At 43.5% G+C, this 19,092-nt stretch overlaps 1 protein-coding gene across 2 annotated transcripts in view; it reads right to left on the bottom strand.

Annotated features, from left to right (window-relative positions):
- MAD1L1 (mitotic arrest deficient 1 like 1) overlaps window positions 1-19,092 on the bottom strand; it is a 346,820-nt gene that overhangs the window by 188,532 nt on the left and 139,196 nt on the right. For both annotated transcript variants that reach the window (XM_050317416.1, XM_050317417.1), the window contains one exon: window positions 16,238-16,378. In XM_050317416.1, coding sequence (XP_050173373.1) covers window positions 16,238-16,378 — 141 coding nt within the window. The remainder of the gene's footprint in view (window positions 1-16,237; window positions 16,379-19,092) is intronic.

The following is a 19,092-nucleotide window of genomic DNA, read 5'->3' as shown; positions in this document are numbered from 1 at the left end:
TCAAGAATAAGGGTATTCACCCCGATTCACTGTCATCTCATAACTCCTGTGGACTCAGGCACAGTGTTTGCACACAGTATTGTTATAATGATTTATGTGAGTGTGTCACTTTTAATTTAAAGGGATAAAGAGTAATTGTCAGTCTGCCAACCATAAAGCAACATTTTCTTTCCACTGAGCTGACAGTTGAATACCTGGAAAATATTCTTATTTGCCAAGAAGGAGAGGCTCTACATCCCAGAGCCTCAGGGTGTCAATGCTTCTGAGGAAACGAGTGGATGCCCAGTGTCTTTGGAAAGAAACACTAGTATTTAGTAGAGTTAAAAGAGGACTTACAGTGGAGTTAGAATCTGAACAGAAATTCAGACAAAAACAGTAGGGATGGAAAGTCTCTGCCCCAAATGAAGCAGTGGTGAGAAAGAGGGTTTTGGGCATGGATTAGACCCCGAAAAGATTATCTGTAGCTGAATGAAACAAAGAATATTGGAAGCTAAGCAGCAGCACAGTCAGAGTTTTCTTCTTACTAAAGTCTCCTCATATCACAGTCACTTTCACTAACCCTTTAACTGTTATACCAAAGCTAGTGAACAACTCACATTGACCTTACACCCCTGAGGAGGCCAGAACCTTCCTTTGAGCTTCCCAAGGCTCTTGGCAGCTGGTGATGTGTGGTGATAGTTCAGAAAAGATGTCTTTAACGATATGTGTGTGCTGAGAACTCTGTCCTAATGATATCTCACCACTGTCCCCCCACACTCCCCACCAGGAGCCCTCAGGCATGTCAGCACACTTCCCTGGGCAACTTCTGTGAGCCAACCAGCAAACACTGTTGGGTGAAGATCCATGTTTAAACCAAACTTTTTTTTCTTCTGCGTTAATTTTATCAAGTTTGGTTTTTGGTCTGGTTCTCTGCACTACTGCACTAGTTGTCCGAGCTCAAATAAAGGTCAAGGAGGGGTCTCAGCCAGCATTACTCTCGGTTTGTGAAATCACAGCCAGCGTGTTTTTGGCATCGAGTAGAACAGTGGGTGAAGTGCCTAAGCCTCGCAGAGTCTCCAACAAATTTCAAACACTCTCAGAAGTTGCTAGGTAACAACATTCACCCCCAGGACAAGATTGTGCAATGTTTGCTCTGACAAAGCAATGCCTGAGTTGCCCTTGCTTCAGCCCTGGGATCGCGTGCGTTGAGGACCTGTCTCCTCTGCTGCCAGAGTGTTTCCAGCCTCCAGTCTGGGTATATAGCTGGATTTTGCTGAACAAAGCAAACATCACATTTTAAACATAGCTATTATAATTAGCAGAAGCTCATTGCTCAATTCCCCTTCCAGACAGGGATTTCCAAATGTCACAGTGTGCTCAGCACAGCTGATCTGCGCCGACGGCTGCTCTGAACACAACTGACCCGGGAGGGTCCAGAGCACAGAATCAAATCCCATCACAGGAGGTGAGATGGAAAAACAAATAGGATAATTGTTCTCCTTCAGCCTGTACCTTCCTGTTCTGTACTATCTGCACAGAACTGTGAGCAAGGCAAGGTTAGCAGAGACTCCTTGACACAGAAGGTATATTCATGTTTGAAGCCAAGCAGGAGTTACTTTGGGAATTATATAAACCCTCCAGATGACTCTGCCTCATTCTTGTCCTGCCAGGGTGTCATGGCATAAAAACAAAGAGCAGTAAGGGGAGAACAAGAAAAGGGGGGAAACCCCAAACTAGTACATCTGCTGGTTGTTAAAACATTTTGCAAATGCTCTGGCAAATGCAGAGACTCACTTTAAAACAGTGTTTGCTTTCTAAATTTGTTCAGGGAAAGCAGAAACAACCTTAGTCCTTATGAGCAGCTTGAAGTATTTAAAAAAATTGCAGAGTTTCTGTTCCCAACACATACCTCCCCACACCAAAGAGTTCCTCCCCTTGAAGGAGAATGGTAGCACTTCCAGGTATTGCATAAATCAGCGGTTTCCAGCCCCCTTGCAGACAAACTTCACTTCAGAAACTCTGGCAACGCTCAACACCTCAGCAGGTCCCATGGAACCAGCAGAAGTCCAGCTGAGTTTATTAATGGGAGTCTCATGCAACACCTCACCTATGCTGTACAAGTCTCTCACCCACAGCTCCTGCCTTGCTGTTTGGGATCTGCCTGTATAAACCTCCTCCCCCTCTCCAACACCCCATGAAGGGCTGAAGATGGTAGCACCAACCTGCTCAACAAAAGGAGAAACCCAAGATCAAAGATCAGGTGACCTTTGTAAGGCCACATGGGCAGTCACAATTTACAATTCCAATATTACACCCCAGCAGGTTTGTACTACAAACAGATTAGAGGCAGAATTTGCCTGAAGTTGTAGAGGAAAAAAACCAAAAGATAGAAAAAAAAGAGGTTAACAGTCTCTGTATCCAAAGAAATTCCTTAGATGGAAAAAGTAAAAAATCCTCCAAGATGCCAACTAGAAGAAAAAAAAGTGTAAAATACCCTCAAATAAAATCAAACATCCCTGCACGCCACGGTCATGCTCCTGTAACTTCTTTGAAGAGGAACAAAACTCTGCTACTCGTATTTGAGAATTTATTCAAAATAAATAAATCCCAATGGAGTTTAGGCACACTGTAGAGGCTCCAGCAAAAGTCATAAAAAAAGCAAGCAAACTAAAAAGATCCTCTCTTGGCACGCTCTTGAAAGAAGGATTCACCACATTTCTGATTGACTGCCACTGTGGTTTAAATGAATCAGCTATAAATAGGCAACAAATGCAAGGCAAGCACTTGAAAGGAACAGCAAAGGGGTTTTTTTTGTTTTCTCTTGTTATTGCTTAATGGTTTGTTGGGAAGGAGGTGGCTGACAAGGTAGAAGAAACGTGGTAAAAATATAGAGAAACAGAAAAGGATGGTGTGTGGGAAGGAAGGATAAAGAGACAAGAAGACATTCAAATGTATGAAATGCACAACTACGTTTTTGCCTCTAGTTTTGTAGAGAATGAAGGACCAGGGATGGGAGAAGGTACACACTCTTCAGACTGAGGATGCCCTGAAGATCCCCACACACCCACAAGTTAAAGAAGGAGTTTGTGTTATGAAAAGTCTTAAGTGAGAACTCAAGCTTCTGTGGGACATCTTGGACTAATTTCTAGTCTTTTCTACACATCAAATTCAACATATGAAGTGCAATCATTGAAGTAAAGCAGTGGAAGTGTTTGTGCAGCCGTCTTGTGCTAAGAGTCATCAAAACAGGAGTGGACTCAACACTATTAAAGTTAAGCAGCCATCCACGTCATAAGAAAATGAAAATACTCGTGTCAATGGAAAACAGAGCTGGAGGAATCTGAGTCATACACAGAGAGAGCCTTGTTTCTGGAAAACATTCGCAGGAAAATTTCTAATAAACTACATTTTGAATATTGAATAATCATTTCTCAAAATAACTGGAACTTTTATTTCACAGCTCTTGTTCCAACTGTCTGCTCATTCTCCTCCTCTTTCCCACAACCAGTCTGACTGCCCACAACATCCTCAGTCTCTAGCTTTCTGGCATTCATCAAAGCAGCCAAATTAATGATCCTTTTTAATTAGTCCTCTTAATCTCATGCTCCTTCTTTCAAGCCTGAAGGAGGCTCTCACAGAACCTAAGGAGCAGAAAACCACCTGGTTTCCCTTTCCAAGGAAAGGGACTAGCTTTCCAAGGACTAGCTTTGAGGTCCTTCACCACTCCTGCAAAGTGTTTCCTTGCAGCTCCATGGCAGACCTTGCCTAGCACATGGAGTTTGCCAGGGAGCAGCCCAGGATCTCCTCAGAGCCTTCTCCATGGGGATGAAGGCTGATCCCAGGCCAGCTCTGCACAGATTTACAGCTTTCTCAAACTATTTTCTCCTGTAGGGAGGTGGAGAAGGCTATCAAAATGGCCTGAAATCCAAACTTTTAAACTCCAGCAGTTAATATCTTCCCCTCCTTAGAAAAAGGCTTGGAAAGAGTACGCAAGGGCTACAAAACCCCTGTGCAGACAGGGAGAGAACAAGTAAAGAACCATCCTTGGTTTGCATAGGCAGGATACATATTCTGTGTTTGCCAATCATCAGTTCAATTCTGATAGTCAAATCTTGCAGGAGAGGGCAAAGTGTGAGATTAATGAACTCGAGGCTGAAGTCCTTTGTTTATCCATAAAATTGAGCTGAAGGAACAGAAGGGCCTATTTCCTCACATCGCCCCATCAGCGCTGCTCAGTTTTGGGCTGAAAGGATTAACTCCAGAGGGAGCACTGCAATTTTATCTTAGACATGGTCCATTTGTTTCCTTTGGCCCTTCTGCTGAGACTGCCAACAAAGATGCCAGGCAGGACGATATTTTCGAGATGCGAGTGTTTATCTTCTCTGAGTGAACCGAACAGCAACTCATTTCAGGCGAGCAATCCAGCAACCCACGATCGCTTCTCGCTCCAGCAAATGCAGCCTGACAAGGCAAAAGGTGAAACTGCCTGATGGTCCCATTAGAAACCTTTGAGTCCCCTCGCTCCCTGAACGCCTGCCTAGCAAAGCTGTGCTATAGAAACATAAAAGATCTCCATTTGGCAGGGAGAGGGAAGAAGGCAGAACATATGCCGAGATAATCTCAGTTATTAGCTCCTGCCACAGAGGTACAGCCTGTATTGAACCTCTCCCCCGCCGCACAGCGTGGGATGCTCCGAGGCTGGAGCTCTGTTTCAGAGGCGGGTCCAGGCTGGCTGGTGGATGGGACGCAGTGAGTACACACACACAGCTAACGCTGCAGGCAAAGTTAAATCAAGCAAGAGAGCCGGGCTAAGGCAACATGGAGCATGACAGAGAGAGCTCCCTGACGTAAATATTTGCAAGTAAGAATTGTCAACACACGTTTGGGTTTTCTTGTTTTGGTTTTTTTTTTTAAGCTTCTCTTCACATTGAAATTTTCTTCTTAACCAAGCAGATAAACAGCTACAAAGATTCACCTATGCCTAAAAGTGCCTGACCTCAGGGCAACACCAGCTTGTTTGTCCATCCTGGGCTGGGACATGCCAAAATGGTGAGTCACTGTCTTTGTGCAGGAGGCCATAGAGGAAGGATATATAAAAGTACATTTGCTGTAGGAGTAGTTGTATTTGTGCCATGCAGCAGCCTCCAGATATTCATGAAGACTTGAGTGTGACCTTTTCCTTCCTCAGTCCCCTTTTCTGTTCAGAAACAAGTGCAATCCAAACAGCAAGTGGAATGCAACAGAAAATAATATCCACAATAATTACAGTAATGTGTGCAATGTTGATGGGCTGTAGAAATCAGATACAACGACTGTGGGTCTTGCATGGCCTAAATAAAAAGGTACTCATTATCCTGAGAGGAAATGCCACTTATGAACGATAAGGTCATGCTGCACTTGGAAGATAAATGTCATTTCTCTGTACAGCTGTGATAGTCTCACCTACTGTCTTCAGCAATGTATGTAAACAGCAAAGCAATAAAAAGCCTGTAGAATTAGCCTGGGACATTATTATTTTAAGAGCATAAAACCACTCATCTGGAGTTCTTTAGACATGCTTTCCTGGGGACACTTGTGTATGTATACACACGTATTTACATCGTGCTTTTTTGGGAGCCATAATACATGAAAATAATTAACACATTCAAACAAGCTCGGGTATGTTTAGTACCACGTATGTTGAAAGAATTTAAGACTCATTGTGTATTTTATACAGCTATAAACATTCCCAGGAATTACATCCATCTGCACAGGTAGTTCTGCACTTCTCACAAGCTCCCCAGGCAGCCTGTACCAAGCACAATGAGCAGCTCTAAATAAATACCATCCATAATGGTAACAATTCTCTCTTTTCAGCAGCTCTGTGTGCTGCCATGCTGCAGCTGAGAGACAATTAAGTACATTCAGATGATCTCTGAGGACAGAGTAATCCCCTCCAAGCAGGAACAGCAGCGTTGGGGGCCCAGGTACCTCCAACCAAGGCCCTCTGAAGAAGGGGTGTCTCATCTCAGCACTCTGAAAGAGGGGCTCCTGCCCTTTCACACCCATACATGAGCAAAGCAAGTAAGTAATGCACATGGCTTAGTCACTGCTTGAGTGTTCCCACCTAGAGGGACTGGGGTTTGCCCTGCAGACATCACTCCAGCTGCCCCTAACACCTTTCTTCACACAGAAGGTCACAGAATTCTTCAGAAACCAGCACCTTACTTTGCCATGGAGGCCAAAGGAGCAAATATTTTACCTGAATATTTGAGGAATCGTGGAGCTGATGTATCCTAAGCTGCATTTTCACTGATGAAATGACCTTTTGTAAAAGGGAGTAAAGCCAGATGATTAGAAAGGACTCTGTGTCTGTATGTTAATAAAATTGAGAGTACTCAGAATATAATTGCCAAAGGTAGGGTTGGTAACAACGAGCTCAGCAATAATATCTGCCACAAAGATTATTGGTTTATCGTCTCTACTGTCAGGTCAGTTCCCTGCACAGCCTAGACTTTAAGGAAAATTCAGAGTTTTGGGGCTCTCAAGAGATACTGCCATAATTAATACTGATACAAACACTCATCATTTCTTTGTGTATACAAGTAATGTACAGTGGCAACCTTTACACAAAGAAGCCTCAAACCCTCTCCCATTCCACAAGATATTCTACTTAAAATTACCTCTACAAAGTAATTACTCTGTTCATGGTTACTGAATATCTCATTGTGTTTTCATACACCAATAATACCAGAACATGTAATCTTTCAAGCTTCGTGGTGATTTCCTTTAAAAATCAAAAATATTGGGGTTTTGCAGCTCTTCCAAGAATCTGCTTTCCAATGAAACTGCTGCTACAATTTTCCAAAAGGAAGCAAAGTTGACGCTACAAGAACTCACAGACGTGCAGACTGCAGGCACGGGAACACAGAACAGATAAAAATCAATGCTTTAAACAAGGAATCAGTTCTGGTTTTAATGTGGGCTTGAATAGAACTAGAAATGTGAGCGTACATCTGTCAGAGCTGCAACCATTAGAGCCATTTAAACAAATTGAAAACATAAATCAGTTCAATAAGTCAAATCAATGTGCCATGCATTTCATAGCCATGATACTGTCACTACAGCTGGATTCATGGCACATGTACTCTGTAGTACTGCCTGTTTTATTAAACAGCATAAATAAAGTTCAAAAGAATGTTACAACTTGCATTACAAGAAGACTGGGGCTTTCTCTGCAACTTTGGACTTCCAGTTTGTTTTGCTGAAAAGCTTTTAGCACAATCAAAGCACATTTGACATTAACACTGATTAAAGCAAATAGATAAATTGCAAAGCCTCCGAGGAAACAGAAATGTTCCTTACAATTTACCTGGACCACCCCTGAACAGAGCAGATCTATATCAACAGCTTAGTTTTTATTCACAGCATGATGAAAACCGCTATCAGCTGGGCTTTTCACTTACTCTGCTTCCAGCCTTTTCCAAATATTAGTAGGCTGGTCACATTGAAGTGAAAAAGAGAAAGAGAAAAATAAAGAGAAGTCTAGGCACCTTTCTCTGAATTCTGTTCAAGCTATAACTGGCAGTGGTGCCACACTCTAATTCATGACCTTAATACCAACCAGGCTGGGGAAATGGAGGTGCTGCAGCCTCCGGACAAACCAGACCATAGGGAGAGACAGGTGAATGGATGGGAGCAAACACAACTCCCAACCATGGAGGAGCACTGATTATGTATGTTCTGAAACAAAACAACTGCAACTGGCACTTGCATTTAGGCACCATTTGACTTAACTGTGCTCAGGCACTACGCTGAACCAGGCTTTTTAGACTAATTAGTTCCCTGAAGAAACACCTCTTCTACTATTTGTAATTAAGGCCAAAGTAAAGAATCAATGGGCTTCAAAAGCAAACCAAGACAGAGACTACTGTTGTTCTAATTGCCACGATAACCAAAGTATTAAGTGCATTAAAGTGGATCTTATAATCCTTGCAAACTGCAAAGAGCAGGGATGTTAGGATCCACAAGAGCATGGGAACAAGTTTGTGCTGACGTTGTTTTCTCAAAGCATTTTTTTCTGTTTATATTTTATAACTATTTGGTAACAAGATTCCATAACAGGATTGCAACAAAACTCTGTCCTAGATGCCACAGAAACACACTGGGAAGAACTGTGCTGAGCCTACGTGGAGGCCCTGAAGGAAACCCTTGGAATCTTTGGAGCATGTTTTTAAATAGAATATAATAATTACAAATATTAATCTCTCTTCCTTACAGGAGACCATCATCACGAATTAAAAGATTACATGAGAACACTTACAAATACATACTTTAAATCTTAAATTATGCAGAGATTATGCAATTATTCTGAAATGAAGCACTACAAATCATAGAATTCAAATCCAATCATTATAAAAACCTACAAATCTCAACAAGTTCAGAACATCTTTTAAGATACCCAGACAAGAACTGTTTAATGTCATTAATACAACACAAAGTTAGGGAATAGCTAAAATTTCCACGGCATTTTCCATGTAAAACATTATCCTGATGTGCAATCTTAACTTTTACTTTTTTTTCATGAGATATTTACCTCCTTCCTCCCCTTGAATTGCTTGGTTTCCAGGAGCTGTTAAAACCTGCATCAATGTGAGACGGTTCCTAAATAGTAGTTCTAACAAATGGCAGACATTATTGGCCTGAGCATTGAAGCCTGATTGATTCACTGATACAGTTCAAAAGAGAGGAAAAGCACTGAACTCAGGAGCTCCTCTGGGAAACAAAACCTAGAGGAGCCCAGTTTTTAGTTTGGAGAGAAATTGGTCAGTCCTGGCCTATTTTCCCAATTTTCCTGTTCCCAAAGAGTCAGAAACCATAGTATTCATCTGGTGGTTCAGCCCCATGAACAGGTACCACACACTTCAGGGGCTGGAAGTGTTCCAGAAGATGTGGCATTGCCTGCAATGAGATCCAATCACCCAGAAGGAGACCACCTACCTTGGAAGCTGTTGGGAAGTTTTGGTCATTCCTGCCCAAGGATCATTCAAGTACCCCCAAAGACAAACCCTGCTACCAGACTTGTGGCTGGAGCTGCACGATCCACAGGGATGAGACCAGTGCTACACCAAACCATCGCTCTTTCCCGCTTGGAGGAGATTCATAGAGGTTAAATGTCTGAATTTTAGGTAAAGAGCAGTTTGTCCTAGTGAAATGTTTCTCTAACGTTGCAAAACCACAAACAAACAAACAAACAAAAAACCCCAAACAATTCTACAATTGTGGAAAGCAACACTGGAAAATGGTGCAAGCACTAAAAGAACCTGCACAGCAACCTCCCTGCTGCCTCCCTCCACACTGCCTGCAACACCAAGTGATGGAGACTGACATAAGAACATATTTCTACTCTTTCAAAGACTTCCCTCTGAGAAGCTGGAAGCTACCTGGTCCTAACTCTATTCCCCAAAGTTGCTTAGTCTGCCTTTTTCTTTCTGCTTTACGCCTGAGAGGGAAGAGACCCATCATCACTGCTCTGCTTGCACCCCAGTTCAGCCCCTGCTCCTCAGCTGCACCAGGAGGGAATTTGCACCACCTTGCTCTTTTATGCAACGTCTTTGCTGCCAGTGGGGCTACTGCTCCCACTCCAAATGTATTCCTGCTTCCTCCTCCACCTAAAGACATCTAATTGCAGAGCCTGTATCTCTCAGCACAGGCATGCACTGTAAAGCATTTTAAAGCTCTCAACATTGCATGAAACGCTCTCCCTTGTTCTATTGTGGTAAATATGACTCATAACTGCACATCAGTTATCGGCTCTGTCCAAAACATCACTAAGAAAGAACCAATTTTAAATCTTCTGTAGGAATTTAGACCCAGTTTCTCTGTTTCTCTTGTTTCCTACAGCCAGGGACATCTGAAGTTAATCCAAATTCCTTAGCTCAAGCCTGTCTTGTGCTGGGTTATTCATAACATCACCAGAAGAGGCTACAGGAGGATTTGTTCATACCAAGAACATTTTAAGTGGAGCATAGCTGGGAGGAAGGAGAGATCTTTTTGTTGCTGGCATCTATCAATCTGCTTGGGCTGAAGTGGGATCCTTTGTATGCAGAGTACAGGAGCATTCCCACATCCTCCGAGCATCACACCCAGACACCAGGATGGGGGTATCAGCACGGTCTCACCTAGGCTGGGCTTGTTTCCTGCAGGCTGAAACACAGCCAGAGTCTGTCCTAAACTCCCTGCACTGCTAGCAGAGGTGATCATTTAGATTTATCATTTCTAGACATCTTTACATTCAGAGAGAGTCAAGACCGAGGAAAAGAACAAGGGGGGGAGTGTCACTGACTGCATCTACACCAGGAGGTGATGGCCATGACAATTGTCTACCCCTGTCCTTCCTACACTCAAAGGACACAAGAGCAGAAGAGTTGGAAAATGTTTTTCTGTCCCATGTGCCTCAATATGCAGCCAGGAGACAAAAGTCTCCTTATAGCTGCTTGTTGGTCTGCAACTGGGGGTATTTTTCTGGGGGTTTGTCTATAGGGGAGTTTATCACAGGCCAGAAGTTGTCTTATTTAATGATTCACCCTATGCAAGTTGGTGACAGGACATTCTCATTCTTGAGAATGATGGAGGTTGCTTCCAGTTAGCTGTGGTCCCTGGGAACTGCTGACTTAAAGCCATTCTTAAACTGTCAGAGCATCCACACACTAAAAATAGCTGTAAAAATCTCCCTGTCATGAAAACAACACTGGCTTGTGCAGAATATCTCCAGTGTAAAGCAGAGCCGTGGACTGATTCTTTTGAACAATTACTAACTTTCAGGACAGATCCAAAATGAGCAATCTCCTAAAAAAAATTAATAGTAATTGAGTTTTAAAATCTAGTTTGACAAAAAAAAAAAAAAAAAAGGCTCAGATACATAGAGAGAGGTTCTGCTGCAGCATCAACTGGTTTTAAGAAGCACTGTTCTTCCACAGGGCAGGGACTGTCACCTTTAACAAATTATTAAGGCCCTTTGTGACTTGACTCCCTCATTTATATGATGGTTATTTGCAAGGTGTTCTCCCAAAACACAGCCACTGGCAGGTGTAAAAGGGAGGGGAAGAAACAAATGGCTCCCTGACTTGGCAAGGTCACTCCGGTCTGAAGGAAGATGAAACACACGAAATAACAGAGAACCCAAGACAATCCTTTTTGCAGGACTGCAGGAGGACACAGGCCTGACCTACTCTCCTTCAGCAAAGAAGGAAAAAAAGCAAAGGACCACAGTAGTTCCTGAGAAGGCTCAAGCCTGTCAAGAGATGCCAAAGCACTCAGGTTCAAAATGCTACTCCGACAAGGTGTTTGCTTTGTCAGGAGATGATGTCCAGCCCTGTGACTGCTCCAGCAATCAGTGGTAGCTGAGGCATGGAGAGCATCATCTCCAGAGAGAGATTCTTCCCTCCCACGTGAGTCACAGATAAGATGCTACAATGACAGCAGAAGTCTGGGCAAGTGAAACATATGCCATCCTGGAGTGGCAGCAAAGCTCTAGTGATTCTGATTTGCTCCTCACAGACTTCTGAAGCGAGCAGAGTAATCTTCCCACCGCATCTTACAGTTGTCACCCAAGGAAAAAAACAGTGCACAAAGCCTGGATGGCAGCAGAGAGGTACAGAAAGTAGGCAGGAGAAACCTGAAAACCAAAACAAACTCCTCTGTACCTTGCACAGCTGGGAGGAAATGTCTCTGTAAAGTTCCCACCATGACAGAAACCCCTTCTGCTGTGCAAAGAAGCAATTTACTTTTGAGGGGGAGAGGAAATATGGCAAAGGAGCAAGATAAACACGGAGTGTAGATCCAAGACAGGGGAAAAAGAAATATGAAGGTAAAGTGAAAGAGTGTTGATGGGAGAAGCTGGGTAAAAGACAAGAAAGAACTCTTAACTGCTCAAATTAACATTTTAATGCATTCACACGTAAAATTTAAGCACTTTAAGCACCGGTGTGATTGCTGAGTAACCCCCTTGGCAGGGAGCAGATTGGTGACTAACATCACAAAATCAACATAAGGGGCAGATTAAGAGACAGTATATGGCCAAATGAGTTTTAGGGTCAGCACTAATGCCCATGATGGAACAAAACACAGACCATATGGCATTTCATGTGCTGAAACTGTCAGACTCACAATTAACTGATTAGGGTACATATGGTGCTCACAGACAGTGTAAATCTCTCAATGTAAAAGATGCTGGAGACCATTGAAGGTGTCAGCATGAGCCTTCCTTGCAAATCTCTCTTCGTTGAAGTTTCGTATGGAGCCAAGAGTGTTGTAATAAAATCACTATTAATGGAGTGATATTTATGATTATTTCTCTTTTGTGCAGCTGGATTTAACTTTTCAAACACTGAACTCCACAAAGCTTTTTCACAGAAGCTGCTGCATGCATAGAAGCTTTCTGGTTTGTCATATTTACCTTAAAATTAGAAGTAATGAGAGCTAAGGTGGTAAAAGGTAACAAAGATTGGCAAGAAAATTGATAATATCACCAGTATCCAGGGAAAAAAAAAAAAAAGGAAATCAGGCTGCCACAGAAATACAGTTAGAGTATTTAAGTATTTATGACAGGCTGGACAGGGACAAACTCATTCCCTCTTTAGTTCCAAAACACACTTTTAAAACGATGGTGAGTGACACTTCATTAACCATGTGAAACGGGCTGACACAGCCTGCTTGCTTTTCTGGCCACCATTTCAGATGGCATTTTTCTTTGCATCCCTCCATGCCTTACATTCAATGCTCCATAAAGTGCTTCCTTGAACCTCTCCAGCCACAATGGCCTTGTGGAGCTGGGGGCTGGGCTGGGGGCAGGCAGTTCTGGGCAGGAGAAAAACAGATTCGTGTTTGCATGTCCATGCATTAGAGATCCAGCTTTTCTCATTGGTCACCTATTAAAGGGATTTAAAATGTTCCCCATCAGCCTCTCTCTGCCTTCCAGTCCTCTGCCCCTCAGGCTCTGAGAGGACTTGTTCTTCTGCAGCATCACTTCACCTCTCAAGTGATACAGGATCAAAGCATCCTTCTGTATCCCAGTTTCTGAAAGGTGCCTGTAATCCAGGTGCTGTCTGATTCAGACACAGCAGTGATCTCAGCAGCTGGGCTGGGGCACAGCTCTGTGTGTCTCCTAACTCCATCCTCCCAACAGACATCAACACTCACACACAGCTCCCTCCAGGGCTTACACGCTCCTCTCTCGTTCCCTGTGTTCTTTTAAGCAGCTTCCCACTTCCATTTATACACCCAGCAAAGGACTTAGCAGAGACCTCATCTCCCTAATGAGTTAAAAGCTGTTGCCTCAGCCCAAAATCTTCCCAGTCCCACATGGCTTCCTCCTCTCTCCTACTGTGTTATCTCTATCATTCTGTCTTCACTGGAGCTTCCAGCCTGCTGCTGTAATGTATGGGAAAATCTCCCTTTTCAGAGCAAGGAAAAATCCCTCTTAAGAACATCCTTTTTTTCCCCCTCTATGGTTTGTCCGAGGTGGGGCTGCTGGTGACAGATTAGGGCAGCCAGAAGAAACAAGAAAAAAGAAAGTATTAAAGGGCTCTCTTCTAGGGGGTACAGAAAGGGATTTTTGTAAATTAAGTACTCTGTAGCAAAAAAAAAAAAAAAAAAGCTGTGAGAAAAGAAATCAGAGAGGCAAGACATGGTTCATGGTGCAAACGTTAAGATTTACAAACAAAGCTGAAAGGCAGAAGGAACAAAATGTAATGCAAGAGGATGCATCTGCCTTAACTCTCCCAGGGCTTTTTTAAACTCAAAGAGCTCTTGGACCACAATGATTTCTGGAGCCTCCCCAGCAGAGGGGCAGCACAGAGGGACTGTCCCCCAATGTCCAGTGGGTGCCACACAGTCCTCTGGGGGAATAACTCTGGTTCCCCACGGTGGCACATCCCCTGCTAACTGGTGATCTTGATTGTTTTCCACACTTTGACCACCTTAGCCTACTAAAAAGTAAGAGTGTCAGACAGGCCTTCTCAGCTCAGATCCATCACTGTCCTTCTTTCCAGCCACCCCAGACCTCCCCTGGATGCCACTGGAAGAGCTGGGCACAATCTTGCTTTGCTGCCATATGATGATGCTCACACATAAGCTCTTCTCATTCTCCTGTGCTACTCTACAAGCTGACTGTGCTGCCCTTCCAGTCCCATCCACACCAGAGGCTCCTGGGATGCCCCAACCCTTCTGCCATACTGGCTAAGACATGCTCAAATTCCCCTTTTCCTTCCCTCCTCACCCTCCAACAGAGGCTGTTTCTCTCACATCTCAGAAACAACTGAGGCTCCAAGGTGCCTCATTCCAGCAGCCTCCTTTGTTTGTCAGCTGAGTCATTCAGGTGTCAACATTTCTAAGGCTCATGGGGAGGTTCAGCAGAGCTGGGAGGGTGCAGAGCATTATGTCAGAAGTTATTAATAGCTGCCACCGACCATCTCATTGACTTTGATCTACTGGCAGTTGATTACAGCTGCTGCTCCTGATGATGAGGCACCAGGGGTCCTGCCTGCACCTCATTTTTCCTCTTCAGTTTTCTGATTTTTACCAGAACAAATAATTCTCCCCAAAAATTTCAAAACAGATGGGATTCAGCAGACAACACTGCAGTCAGAAAGGCAAACACAAACAAGTGAAGCGTAAAATTTTACTTTATGAGGAAAATATCAGGTCTTTGAATCCTGCTTCCAGCAAAGTCTTTGAAAGGCTTAAAGGTTGACATCACACACAACAAACCTCCAGAGAACACAGCTCCTTTCTGAAATTTTCCATGTAGCCCTTAATCCATACCCATGAAAATAAACTTAGAATTTGTTCCCAACAAATAATTAAAGGGGTATAGCAATTGGTTCCCACACTCTTCCCTGCTTTCACCTGAAGAAGAAAAGATAATTTGCTGTTGCCTGAAGACAAACACGCACACCCGACATAATCAAAGAAACAACTCAGGAAATCTCCCTGCAACAACCTGGAGCCACTGCTGGGAACAACTAAGGAAGCAGGATAAAATAGCCACCTATTCCTTTATGTCAACATCACCTAATCCTACTCTCTCTGGTGGGAAGCAATACAGGGATCAAAAGACAACACAAAGCAACTTCTGAGACAGACAAATTCAGGCAAATTTCCATTTTATCTGGTGTTCTGTCTCTATCAGCTTGCCCAAAACTTCGCAGAATTCCTTTTTCTGAGAAACTGGGACGAAATGAATCTATACCATGATACTGATCTACACCACAGTGCTCTGCTTGCTAAGGATTTAAAGGTCACTGGAGCCAGTACTGCCTGATATAAGTCCCTATCTCCCAGGACAAGAAAACAGCATTTTTAAATATGCCAGAAGCAACAGAGAGTTTTGTGCAGAGTGGGACAGTCCATTCTTTGACCTGAACACAAACCCAAGGAGCAATTTCTACAGGTTTTACTCCATTTGAATTAGAACATCTAAATCTACATGATGATGGAACTAGACACGAAGAAAGAAAAGCTTGCATACTTATGACTATTGTAAAGCCTCTGTAATAAAACTGCCAAGCTTTAAGATCACAGACATATTCCAAATATTTCAACTCATGACTATAAAGCTCATTCCACTATGACAAAGCACAACAGAGAAGAGAGGAATGACTTGGCCAATGCATGTTAACATTTATCTCACCAGAGTCACACTTCAGATTACAAATTTCCAAAAAGAGAACTAAAGATAATATAAGCATTCCTTCAAGAAAGAAGTCTATCTTTGGAAAGAATGTTTTCTTTCTTATAGAAAAACTAGTAAAAAGCATCTAATAGTGACCAGTTTTCTGGGGTTTTCTGTCCCAGTGTCAAGAAGTGAAGAACTTAGAGCAGACAGATTTACTTCTTCAACCCTTAATTAAAGCTTTTATAAACACAAGTTGCTCCCACTGTGTACAGGAGAGCCTTAACAGACATGTGATGCAGTGAATCACTCGGACTAGACCACAGAGATGACACCACACTTGCTACTCCTTCAGATCCCCTTAAACACATCCCTTTAGCCCACAGGAACTAGCTGTCACCCCAGCCACGCATGGGTGCATCACACCCAAGGACTACCCTTGGCTTCCACCAGCACCAGGCGCAGAATAACTCACGAGTCTTACTGATCCTGGAATTCTAAAGCCTGAATACTGCAAACCTGGCTTCTGCAAGGGGAGATCCCATCACAGAACCAGTTCAGTCTCAAAGGCCTCAACTCCTACCCCCCCTGAAGCTCCTTTGTTACCTCCAGCTCGGTGTTGTGAGCGTGCAGTTTCTGCACCATGTCCTCGGCCTCGCGCATGCGCCGGCCCAGCTGGGGCGAGTGCTCCGCGGGGGTCAGCTCGCTGTCGTACGACTCCAGGATCGCCCGCATCCCATCTCGCTCCTGCCAGGAAGAACAGACACCTTTAGAGACACAGCCCTCAACTGCCCCCCCCACAAGGAGAGGCTTCCCAGAACAACATTCCACGGTTTTGCCCGTTGTTCCCTCATGCAGCAATGAAACGCTGATGGACGCTGCGCACTCGTCATCTTCACATCAGCATCGAGCCACAGGTGAGCACACAGCTGTAATAAGATAAATGTTGCTGCTTTGAAAACTGAAAAATTACGCTGCCTTGTGTCTGTAAAACATGCAGACGCTCTAACAAGCAGATGGTGACTGAAAACAGAGCCTGCCTTCTTTTTGGAGACACTGTTCTAACTCAACATGGCTGAATGGGTTTCCTCAGCAAATATTTAGTGTCGTACTTGACATCATTCCTGCCAGAGTTTCAGCAAAGAAGGGACAGAATTGTCACAACAGAAATGAAACAGATTTGACAATGAACAAAGTGGCTGAGAGCAAATATCCTCAAAGTGGTATGTGACTTTATCACTTGTTAAATGCTGCAACATTCCGTGTTTGTAACAAATATTTTTTCAGAGGTTAATATCTGGCAGACAGTGTGTTTGGCTCACTTCACAATCTGCTGGCAATTATAACCAAGCACTTGCAGAAAAAGACAAAAACAAGCATCTCTCTCGGCTCCCTGAGAGCAGTTTACATTCCCAACTGTAAGGCTTGGGCTCGAAGCTAAAGGTAAAACTTTCTGTAGGGGTTCCTGGTTGAAGTATTTCCTAGTGCACTCCCAACTCCAGACAACACCTAATGCAATCTCCAAGGCACTGATGGAGAAGAATGGGGACAAAAGACAAATTTCAAGAGGTCAAGTGTGTTTAAGGAGATTACTGGTTCCAGTGCAATATGCACAGGGGGATTAGCCAGCTCATGAAGCGTTTCATCTTTTGACTGCACGGAAGAACCTTGATGCTTGTGAGGCTACAGAACGGGGTCAAAGCAGCTCAGGCCCTTGGCATAAACCCAAGGCAGTGCTGCCTCTCTTTCACTTGGTGACAAACTGCTCAGCTAAGCAAGCCTGGATACAAAGGTTATCTCCTCCTTCCCAACCTAAAGGTCAAAGACTGAACGTGGAGAGCAAGAGTACGTGGGGGGAAGGGAAGGAACATTCACATTCAAGGTGTGACAAGACCAGGGGCACTGCCAGAGGTACCATGTGTTCAGAACAAGTCACAGATTGAAAGGTCAGCCAAGATGGTTGGGTTGGTCAGCAGGTAAAAGGACCCCAAGACCAAAGGACAACCTGAGGCTACAGGAACCAAGTTAATAAAATTATAAAGAAAACCAGGTTTCAACATAAATAGTACTAGCAGCTATTACTAGCTCCTAACCCAGATCTGACTGAAGAGAATATTTTTCCAAGGAAAGAACAGTTTTGCCATAGTTTAGAAAGAGTTATTCATCTGACAGACATGAGAAAGGAAATACTTCCATGCTACTGCAGAAGAAAACCCAAACACAGACACACCAGCCTGGTAAAGAACTTCTTCAGCAGGAAGGCAGGACAAGATCTCTCCTTCCTCCTCCCCCTCAACACACACAGACATCACCCAGGTTGCTTTTGCTCAGGAGATGCCTTCCATTCCCCATTTATTGCCAAATCATTGTGTAGGGCACAGAAGAGAAAATAATGACAGCATTTAGCGAACACATTGGTTTGAGCTTTGCATGTTGTTGCAATTAGATTTGCAATTACAGCATCCTCCCTCCTTCTCCGCACTTCGAGCTGCTCCGCTATCCTAATTTTCTCCTAAGCATCTTTCATCTATGTGATAATTTACCACTGCAGTGTTCTCTCCATTACAGCAGGACAGGCCCAAAATCCTTCACATTTTTTCAAAAGCAAACAGGACCCCTGGCAACTCCCATCACACTTGGCTTCCAATTAACTGCTGAATATTAGGTCGTTTGAGTCATCCTCAGCAAGATCCTCACAGTTCCCCAAGCTCTTCAGCTGCAAGGAGGACAAACTCCTGCTTTCATGTTAGCATGAAAAAACTGCATGGGAGCAGGACACTCCTACAGGCTGTCTCTCCCCAGAAATCAACTACAGCCCTTGCCCTTCAAAGCCTTTCTCTTAAATGAAGAGTAAACTTCTCAAGAAAAAAAAACACACATGGTAAACACAGCACAAGCTGTATTGCAAAAAAAAGGTGCTGAAAAGCTGAACTAAAGGGCGGCACAATTAAACACTTCATCCTGGAGTTCACTTCTCCTCTTCAATTATTTCTAAATATTAATACTAAAGTGAAATAAATCCTCAGCTTTCAACAAGTGGTCCCCAGCTCCATTTTTAAAATTTCTCCCCATCAAGAGCACTTAACTGAAAGCTGTTCCCTCCCTCCTAAAGATCTTTGGCAGGAAACAGAAGTTCCTGTTGATAAGTCCTCTGTCTAAGAAGATTCTCTAAAATGTAATCCTAATTTACTAATTGCTGCAATATTTCCTCATTCTACACAACAGGATATTCCCCAAGCCCCATTAAAATCCTCCCCAGGGACTTTCAGATGCCCTTTTTACCCTTATTCCAACACCTCTGTTTTCCTGCTTCCTATCAGGAGAGCATTCACCAGAATTACTGAAAAGCACTTCCTCTGGGAATTCCTAAAATTTAACCAGGATGGGGCACCTATGCTAACTCACCATGGACCTGCACTGGGCACAATTCCAAGTGTTTTTTTACCCTAGGCAGTTATAAA

This window comes from Myiozetetes cayanensis, unplaced genomic scaffold (assembly GCF_022539395.1).
Source record: "Myiozetetes cayanensis isolate MyiCay16 unplaced genomic scaffold, myiCay2020 scf20-37, whole genome shotgun sequence".
Classification (NCBI taxonomy): Eukaryota; Metazoa; Chordata; class Aves; order Passeriformes; family Tyrannidae; genus Myiozetetes; species Myiozetetes cayanensis.
The sequence above is the reverse complement of the archived record's forward strand: the minus strand, read 5'-3'. Positions and strand labels throughout refer to the sequence as shown.